Below are 10,695 nucleotides of genomic sequence, written 5' to 3'. Positions count from 1 at the left end.
TTTTTTGAGACGGAGTCTGGCTCTGTCGCCCAGGCTGGAGTGCGGTGGCCGGATCTCAGCTCACTGCAAGCTCCGCCTCCCAGGTTCACGCCATTCTCCTGCCTCCGCCTCCCAAGTAGCTGGGACTACAGGCGCCCGCCTCGTCGCTCGGCTAGTTTTTTGTATTCTTTAGTAGAGACGGGGTTTCACCGTATTAGCCAGGATGGTCTCGATCTCCTGACCTTGTGATCCGCCCGTCTCGGCCTCCCAAAGTGCTGGGATTACAGGCTTGAGCCACCGCGCCCGGCCGACCTAGGTAAGTTTTTAAGTAGTATTTCATTTTGTTACAATAAAACAAATGATAAAATAGATTATTGGCATTAGTCATGTAGCTCTCTGATTTGGGAAAGACTGGCTTGAATAAGTATGAATATTTTTGGTCTGCTAATTAATCATTTTTCTAATAGAAAAAAGTTTAAAAAAATCAAATACCATAATATTTGGAATCTCCATTTTTTACTAGATTAGGCTCAGCCATTTGAATAGAATTTAATGTGCCAACGCTGCAGGAGAGCTACCTCAAGAAATATATACAGTAGAGTTCAGAGCTGATGTACACTTCATTTGTGTGACCTGAAGCATATGCACACAGGAATAAAGTAAAACAAGACCCCTCCCTGCTCCATAATGGAGAGAGAGAGCCCACGCAATGAATATGTGCCCTGGCATAGTATGAGAATGGGAAACAAATCTGGTTTTCTAACAGTTTTAGTTCCAATTTTCCTCTCTCGTGGGCATTTGGCTGCATCAAGGATGAATCTAGTGTTTAAAGGAAATATTTTTGGTATGCCATTGCCGCTGTAACATCTGCTAGTTTCCTTATATGTCCGTAAGAAACACTCTGTACTTTGTGCATTATTTAAAGGGAATTTGCAAGCATAATCATGACTCTAGGTAACTTAGGATATAACTCCCGTGTAAGATGTGATTCCACTGTTTGTTATGCTCTTCGTTGTTTATTATTAAAGTTTTTGTCTTTTAATAATGGATGGAATGCACTTTTCTCCTTGACTTTTATGGTAATTAGATTGTTGTTTTATTTTTTTTAATTAGAAATAAAGCTGTTCAACTTGAAAATGAGCTGGAGAATTTTGCTAAGCAGTTTCTACCTTCAAGCAATGAAGAATCCTAACAATAGAGATTTCTTTGGTGACCATGATGGGAGGAAATGAAACTTGTAAGATTGGGACAGTTGTTATTTTTATGAAATGACTTTAAATATGAATTGTACTAACTGTACCTAAATAGCAAAGCCCTGTGTAGATTCTGGTAATGATCTATCTCAGGGTATGTGTATTTTTGAAGAGTGTTATGTCCTTAGTTTTAATTTTGGGTAAAGAAAGGGCTAAAATCATGAATTAGTTACAAGCAACAGTACCAACTTATGTGACCCCTGAGGGGTGGGGCTGTGAGCTCTTAATTTGTTTTTGATTCTGAAAAACTCTGCTTCCTGGCATCCAGGAGTTAGAGATTGAGCCTTTCATCTTCTTTTCAAAACTAGTTTTTGATGCTTTCTTTCATGGGAATAGTCACTTTTTAATTTTATTTAATAAATTGCATTGCTGGAACCACCAAGGAGTGTGGAATGTCCTTGAGTGTATTATTTATGCAAGTTACAGTCACTTTGCCATATGGCAGCTATGTGAACCACTAATAAATGTGCTGTTTTTACTTTTTATTCCCATTAAAACTGACGTGAAACAGGATAAAAGCTTGTTATGGTCACTTATAAGTATCTGAGTCTAAGTAATTTCCTTAGATGTTTCTAAAGACACATTTTCAGCTTTGCTCCAATTTTGATTACAATAAGGAAAGCTTTCCTAGCGCAATTTTAGGAGTAAAGTTTGAAGAGATAAAAATAGCCAAAGATAGGAGAGGTCTGAATTTTGAATGATAAAAGTGATGTTTTAAAAAAGCTGTTCTTCAGGAGGCATTTGTCTAGGATATTGCTGGATTCTACCCCATTGGAGGCTTTTAATTTTATTTGTATCAATTTTCCAGGGTTTCATTGAAAATTATTACTGTATTTTTTACCTTAATGAAAGATTTTGGGTTCAAATATCTTTCTATATTAAAAGCTGATTGAGTCTGTACACATGTAAATTATGCCTAGTGGAGGTTCTGTTGACTTTCTTCCCCACTGTGGAAGAGGCCAGTTTTGCCTCCATTTGCACATTCATTTCAGTATTTCTGATCAATACATGTAACGTTTACAAAATTCTCCCTTGAGCTGGTAGAAATACCTCACCAGTTTCCTCTTTAATGAATCAAATCTTTGAAGTTAAAAAAAATTGAAACTCAGATGGAATGGAAATGTACAAAAATGACACCATTCTAGGAATTTGCTAGACAAAATATAGGACTACCAGATCAATATCTCCTAGACACTTGTTAGAAATGCACAATCCCAGGGAACACAGTACATTTGGCCACGTGTAGTTTATGCTTCCTTTTCATGGGAGGGATAAAATTTAAGGCTTTTTTTCTTTGAATACACAATCCTTCCTTTTCTATGCCTGTTAAGGCTTCTAGATGCTACTCAGCCTTTTTACAGCAGGTGCAACTCTGTTCTTCAAGATATCTTAGAAGATAACACTAGGCCATTGAAGCCTTTCAAAATATATTTTATGCAAATTAACACTAGAATGCAGTATGCTAATGCAAATTAATTTTGGTGTTTAGCTTTTATTGCTGATTTATAACCCAAGAAATGGTACAGGTCACAGAAAGTGGGATTAGGTAACAACTACAACATGGAAAAACAATGTCTAAGATCACGTACTGCTAATTTAGGTTACAAAGCTCAAGACCGTAACCTTTATATGAAAGTACTTAAACTTGAAAACGCATAATGGTTTGGTATCACCTCATTAGTATAATACAGTGGTTCTCAAAGTTTGGTCCTGGATCATCGACATTACTTCTTTTTCTTTTTCTGAGACAAGGTCTCAGTCTGTCACCCAGGATGGAGTGCAGTGGTGTGATCATGTCTCACTGCAGCCTCAACCTCTCGGGTTCAGGTGATCCTCCCATGTCAACCTTCTGGATGGCTGGGACAGCAGGCACACACCACCATGCCTGGCTAGTTTTTATAGAGACGAGGTTTCCCCATGTTGTGCAGGCTGGTCTTGAACTCACAGGCTCAAGTGATCCTTTTACCTCTGCCTCCCAAAGTGTTGGGATTACAGGCGTGAGCCACCACGCACAGCTATAATCACCTTCAAACTTACAAGAAGTGTGGATTCTTGGGTCTGAACCCAGACCTATGGAGTCGAACAGTAGGTTTGGGGTCCAGCAATCTATGGTTTAACAAGCCATCCAGGTGTTTCTGATGCACAGTAAAGTTGGGGGCCACTGGTGTAGTAGGTTTGGTATGGCAACTTTTCCATCACTTGTTTTATGTAGTTCTATCTGATCAATTGTGAAAACATAATGAATGTTGGAAATGGAACAGTAAAATAATGAAAGCCAACTCTTATGCCTGGAAATATGTGCACCTATGACCAAGTCCATGAATTATACAGAAATTATGTGATTATGAGTGATGTACTTCAATATTATTGCACATACACTTGTTTACTTTGTATGTTTGCAGGATTAAACTTTGTATAATGTAAACTTTAAAAAAATTTTTGTAAACTTAAAAAAATTTTTTTTTTCAGTATACAAGGTTGCAAGATGAAAATAAAACCTGTTTGCCTGATAGTTGACAAATGTAGCATTTATACTAGTAGTAAGTGAGGTTTAATCTTTCATTCTTAATTACTTTTGTGGTAGTTATCTTGAGGAGACCTCTTTTGACTGCATTACGGTTCTTCTGGGCAAATTGACACTAGAATGCAGTATACTAATGCAAATTAATTTTGGTGTTTAGCTTTTATTGCTGATTTATAACCCAAGAAATGGTACAGGTCACAGAAAGTGGGATTAGGTAACAACTACAACATGGAAAAACAATGTCTAAGATCATGCACTGCTAATTTAGGTTACAAGCTTAAGGCTGTAACCTTTATATGAAAGTACTTAAACTTGAAAACTCATAATGGTTTGGTATCACCTCATTAGTATAATACAGTAAAAGAGTAAGTCAAAGTTACATACACCAGTCATTAGTATGTGTTATACAGTACTGAGAGGTGGCAACATGCTAGCAGCCATCGCTCTCGGCGCCTCCTCGGTCTCAGAGTCCACTCTGACAGCACCTGAGGAGTCCTTCAGCCTGCCACTGCACTGTGGGAGCCCCTCTCTGGGCTGGCCGAGGCTGGAACCGGCTCCTTCTGCTTGCAGGGAGGTGTGGAGGGAGAGGCGTGGGCAGGAACCGGGGCTACGTGAAGCACTCGCGGGCCAGCACATTCTGGGTGGACATGGGCTTGGTGGGCCCCGCACTCGGAGTGGGTGGCCAGCACTGCTTTCCCTGGGCAGTGAGGGGCTTAGCACCCGGGCCAGCAGCTGCAGAGGGTGCACTGGGTCCCTCAGCAGTGCTGGCCCACCAGTGCTACGCTCGAATTCTCGCTGGGCCTCAGCTGCCTCCCCATGGGGCAGGGCTCGGGAACTGCAGCCCGCCATGCCCGAGCGTCCCTCACCCGCTGTGGGCTCCTGCACCGCCCGAGCCTCCCTGATGAGCGCTGCCCAGTGCTATGGTGCCCAGTCCCATTGACTGCCCAGGGGCTGAGGAGTGTGGGTGCATGGAGCGGGACTGGCAGGCAGCTCCACCTGCAGCCCCAGTGCAGGATCCACTAGGTGAAGCTACCTGGGCTCCTGAGTCTAGTGGGGACGTGGAGAACCTTTATGTCTAGCTAAGGGATGTAAATACACCAATCGGCACCCTGTGTCTAGCTCAAGGTTTGTAAAGACACCAATCAGTACTCTGTATCTAGCTAACCTAGTGGGGATGTGGAGAACTTTTCTCTCTAGCACTCTGTGTCTAGCTAAAGGATTGTAAATGCACCAATCAGCACTCTGTGTCTAGCTCAGGGATTGTAAACACACCAATCAGCACTCTGTCAAAATGGACCAATCAGCTCTCTGTAAAATGGACCAAGCAGCTCTCTGTAAAATAGACCAATCAGCTCTCTGTAAAATGACCAGTCAGCAGGATGTGGGTGGGGTCAGATAAGGGAATAAAAGCAGGCTGCCTGAGCCAGCAGTGGCAACCCATTGGGGTCCCCTTCCACACAGTGGAAGCTTTGTTCTTTCGCTCTGTACAATAAATCTTGCTGCTGTTCACTCTTTGGGTCCATGCCACCTTTATGAGCTGTAACGCTCACCATGAAGGTCTGCAGCTTCACTCCTGAAGCCAGCGAGACCACGAACCCACCGGGAAGAATGAACAACTGCAGACGTGCCACCTTTAAGAGCTGTAACACTCACCGTGAAGGTCTGCAGCTTCACTCCTGAAGTCAGCGAGACCACCAACCCACCAGAAGGAAGGGTCCGCACCAGAAACTGCGGACACATCTGAACACCTGAAGGAACAAACTCTGGACTACCATCTTTAAGAACTGCGGCTTCATTCTTGAAGTCAGCGAGACCAAGAACCCACCAATTCCAGACACATTTTGGTGACCCAGATGGGACTTTCACCTGTCACCACGCGGTGAGAATTTTGCCTATCGCCAAGCAGTGGGACATCGACTGTCGCTGATCGGTGAGCACCAATGGACCCCTTTTGCTTGCTATTCTGTCCTATTTTTTCTTAGAATTTGGGGGCTAAATACTGGGCACCTGTCAGCCAGTTAAAAGCAACTAGCATGGCTGCCGGACTGAAGACACAGGTGTCAGGCTTTCTGGGAAAGGGTTCTCTGACAACCCTTGACTCTTCGGAGTTAGGAGCGTTGGTTTGCCTAGAACCAGCTTCCGCTTTTCCTGTACTTCTGGGCTGAGCCGAGGGTCGACAGGGAGGAAAGCCATGCAGCTCCGGGTTCCTGACAAGAAGTTGGTTGACCCTGCAGCCATGAGCGGAACTCTCAAAGGCATGTCGCCCAAGCGAGACTCACCTGTCTATTCTATCTATCCTGACCCTTGTCCCCTGGGTCCTAATGCCTGCCGGACAAATTTCCTCTCACCTCTCTTCTCCGAGGCTAGTCCCGCTTCTAAAAATCACTCCCTGTCTCTGTTGCTTTTCTAGTTTCTCCTGTAAGAATCACTTCTAGTATAAACTCCAAGACTCTGTTGCCTTCTTTAGGCACCCTGGTTCACCAATCAGAAGACATAATTTTTGCCCAAAGCCCCGTCGTGGAGGGGACTACCTGGAATTTTAGGATCCCTCCTCAGACTAGCTGGCCTAACAAAAGCTATTCCTGAAGCTAGGCTATGAGGAGCCTCAGAAATTGTATCCTTCCTGTTCATGTAAGTGAGGACAAAGGTTTCACTCTTCCAACCCTGGAGATCCCTTCCCTCCCTCAGGGTATGGCCCTCCACTTCATTTTTGGGGCATAACATCTTCATAGGACAGGGGTAAAGTCCCAATACTAATAGGAGAATGCTTAAGACTCTTAACAGATTTTTGAGAATGCGTTGGTAAGGGCCACTAAATCCGATTTTTCTCGGTCCTCCTTGTGGTCTAGGAGGACAGGCAAGGGTGCAGGTTTTCAAGAATGCCTCAGTAAGGGCCACTAAATCCGACCTTCCTTGGTCCTCCATGTGGTCTGGGAGGAAAGCTAGTGTTTCTGCTGCTGCATTGGTGAGTGCAACTATTCTGATCAGCAGGATCCAGGGACCGTTGGGCAGGGAGAGAAACAAACCAAAACCGCAGAGGGTTTTGTCTTTCAGACGGGAAACACTCAGGCATCAACAGGCTCACCCTTAAAATGCATCCTAAGCCATTGGGACCAATTTGACCCACAAACCCTGAAAGAGGAGGCTCATTTTTTTTTTTTTTCACTACCGCTTGGCCCCAATATATTCTCTCTCTGATGGGGAAAAATGGCCACCTGAGGGAAGTACAAATTACAATATTGTCCTGCAGCTTGACCTTTTTTGTAAGAGGGAAGGCAAATGGAGTGAAATACCTTATGTCCAAGCTTTCTTTTCATTGAGGGAGAATACACAACTATGCAAAGCTTGCAATTTACATCCCACAGGAGGACCTCAGCCCCATATCCTAGCTTCCCTATAGCTCCCCTTCCTATTAATGATAATCCTCCTCTAATCTCTCCTGCCCAGAAGGAAATACCCAAAGAAATCTCCAAAGGACCACAAAAACCCTCAGGCTATCGGTTATGTCCCCTTCAAGCTGTAGGGGAAGGGGAATTCGGCCCAACCAGGGTACATGTCCCCTTCTCCCTCTCTGACTTAAAGTAGATCATGGCAGACCTGAGGAAGTTTTCAGATGATCCTGATAGGTACATAGATGTCCTACAGGGTCTAGGGCAAACCTTCGACCTCACTTGGAGAGATGTCATGCTATTGTTAGACCAAACCCTGGCCTTTAATGAAAAGAATGCGGCTTTAGCCGCAGCCCGAGAGTTTGGAGATATCTGCTATCTTACTCAAGTAAATGATAGAATGACAGCCAAAGAAAGGGACAAATTCCCTGCCGGTCAGCAAGCCATCCCCCATATGGATCCCCACTGGGACCTTGACTAAGATCATGGGGACTGGAGTCGTAAACATCTGTTGACCTGTGTTCTAGAAGGACTAAGGAGAATTAGAAAAAAGCCAATGAATTATTCAATGATGTCCACCATAACTCAGGGAAAGGAAGAAAATCCTGCCTTCCTTGAGTGGCTATGGGAGCCTTAAGAAAATGTACTCATCTGTCACCTGAATCACTGGAGGGTCAGTTGATTCTAAAATATAAGTTTATTACCCAATCAGCCACAGATATCAGGAAAAAGCTCCAAAAACAAGCCCTGGGCCCTGAACAAAATTTGGAGACATTATTAAACCTGGCAACCTCGGTGTTCTATAATAGGGACCAAGAGGAACAGGCCCAATAGGAAAAGCGAGATCAGAGAAAGGCCGCAGCCTTAGTTATGGCCCTCAGACAAACAAACCTTGGAGGTTCAGAGAGGACAGAAAATGGAGCAGGCCGATCAACTGGTAGGCGTTGTTATCAGTGTGGTTTACTAGGACACTTTAAAAAAGATTGTTCAGTGAGAAACAAGCTGCCCCTCGTCCATGCAATCACTGGAAGGTGCACTGCCCCAGAGGACGAAAGTTCTCTGGGTCAGAAGCACCCAACCAGATGATCCAACTACAGGACTGAGGGTGCCAGGGGCAAGCGCCATCTCATGTCATCACCCTCGCTGAGCCCCCGGTACATTTAACCATTGAGGGCCAGGAAATTGACTTCCTCCTGGACACTGGTGTGACCTCAGTGTTAATCTCCTGGCAGGACGACTGTCCTCAAGGTCCATTACCATCTGAGGAATCCTGGGACAGTCTGTAACCAGGTATTTCTCCTGCATCCTCAGTTGCAATTGGGAGACTTTGCTCTTTTCACATGGCTTTCTTGTTATGCCTGAAAGTCCCACACCCTTACTAAGGGAGGGATATATTAGCCAAGGCTGGAGCTATTATCTACATGAATATGGGGAACAAGTTACTCATTTGTTGTACCCTACTTGAGGAGGGAATCAACCCTGAAGTCTGGGCATTGGAAGGACAGTTTGGAAGGGCAAAAAATGCCCGCCCAGTCCAAATCAGGTTAAAAGATCCCAACACTTTTTCTTGTCAAAGGCAACATCCCTTAAGGCCTGGAGCTCATAAAGGATTACAGAATATTGTTAAGCATTTAAGAGCTCAAGGCTTAGTAAGGAAATGCAGCAGTCCCTGCAACACCCCAATTCTAGGAGTACAAAAACCGAACGGTCAGTGGAGACTAGTGCAAGATCTTAGGCTCATCAATGAGGCAGTAATTCCTCTATATACAGTTGTACCCAACCCCTATACCCTGCTCTCTCAAATACCAGAGGAAGCAGAATGGTTCACAGTTCTTGACCTCAAGGATGCCTTCTGTATTCCCCTGCACTCTGACTCCCAGTTTCTCTTTACCTTTGAGGATCCCACAGACCACACGTCCCAACTTACATGGACAATCTTGCCCCAAGGGTTTAGGGATAGCCCTCATCTGTTTGTTCAGGCACTGGCCCACGATCTAGGCCACTTCTCAAGTCCAGGCACTCTGGTCCTTCAGTATGTGGATGATTTACTTTTGGCTACCAGTTCGGAAACCGGGTGCCAGCAGGCTACTCTAGATCTCTTGAACTTTCTAACTAATCAAGGGTACAAGGTGTCTAAGTCGAAGACCCAGCTTTGTCTACATAAGGTCAAATGTCGAGGCCTAATCTTAGCCAGAGGGACCAGGACCCTCAGCAAGGAACAAATACAGCCTATACTGGTTTATCCTCACCCTAAGACATTAAAACAGTTGCAGGGGTTCCTTGGAATCACCGGCTTTTGCTGGCTATGGATCCCCAGATATAGCGAGATAGCCAGACCCCTCTACACTCTAATCAAGGAAACCCAGAGGGGCAAATACTCATCTAGTAGAATGGGAACCAGAGGCAGAAACAGCCTTTAAAACCTTAAAGCAGGCTCCAGCTTTAAGCCTTCCGACAGGACAACACTTCTGTTTATACATCACAGAGAGAGCAGGGATAGCTCTCAAGTCCTTACTCAGACTCGTGGAACAACCCCACAACCAATGGCATACCTAAGTAAGGAAATTGATGTAGTAGCAAAAGGCTGGCCTCACTGTTTATGGGTAGTTGGCAGCAGTGGCTGTCTTAGTGTCAGAGGCTATCAAAATAATACAAGGAAAGGATCTCACTGTCTGGGCTACTCATGATGTAAATGGCACACTAGGTGCCAAAGGAAGTTTATGGCTATCAGACAACCACCTACTTAGATACCAGGAGCTACTCCTTGAGGGACCAGTGCTTCAAATATGTACATACACGGCCCTCAACCCTGCCACTTTTCTCCTAGAGGATGGGGAACCAATCGAGCATGACTGCCAACAAATTATAGTCCAGACTTACGGCGCCTGAGATGATCTCTTAGAAGTCCCCTTAGCTAATCCTGACCTTAACCTATATACTGATGCAAGTTCATTTGTGGAGAATGGAATACAAAGGGCAGGTTATGCCATAGTTAGTGATGTAACCAAACTTGAAGGTAAGCCTCTTCCCCCAGGGACTAGTGCCCAGTTAGCAGAACTAGTGGCACTTACCCGAGCCTTAGAACTGGGAAAGGGAAAAAGAATAAATGTGTGTACAGATAGGAAGTATGCTTATCTAATCCTACATGTGCATACTGCAATATGGAAAGAGGGAGTTCCTAACATCTGGGAACCCCCATTAAATACCACAAGGAAATCATGGAGTTACTTCACACAGTGCAAAAACTGAAGAAGGTGTCAGTCTTACACTGCCAAGGCCATCAAAAAGGGGAAGGAGAAGGGAGAACAACAGCATAAGCAGCTGGCAGAGGCAGCAGAAAGGAAAGAGAGAAAGAGACACGAAGTCAAAGAAAGAGAAAGACAAAAGTCAAAGAGAAGGAAGCAGCAGAAAGGAAAGAGTCAGAAGGAGAGAGACAAAGAAGAAGTCAAAGAGAAAGAAAAAGATACAGAAGTAGTAAAGAAAAAAGTGTACCCTATTCCTTTAAAAGCCCCCAGGGTAAATTTCTTTTTTTTTTCTTTTTTTTTTTTTT

At 44.3% G+C, this 10,695-nt stretch overlaps 1 protein-coding gene across 1 annotated transcript in view; it reads left to right on the top strand.

Moving 5' to 3' along the window:
* MFN1 (mitofusin 1) overlaps nt 1-2,336 on the top strand; it is a 46,990-nt gene extending 44,654 nt beyond the window's left edge. Inside the window, 1 exon segment of the mRNA XM_017877245.1 lies at nt 1,093-2,336. Coding sequence (XP_017732734.1) covers nt 1,093-1,171 — 79 coding nt within the window. The 3' untranslated portion in view covers nt 1,172-2,336.
* The last annotated feature ends 8,359 nt before the right edge of the window (nt 2,337-10,695 follow it).

Source organism: Rhinopithecus bieti, unplaced genomic scaffold, assembly GCF_001698545.2.
Source record: "Rhinopithecus bieti isolate Rb0 unplaced genomic scaffold, ASM169854v2 scaffold_76, whole genome shotgun sequence".
NCBI lineage: Eukaryota > Metazoa > Chordata > Mammalia > Primates > Cercopithecidae > Rhinopithecus > Rhinopithecus bieti.
Note: the sequence above shows the minus strand (reverse complement) of the source record. Positions and strands in the feature narration are given on the sequence as shown.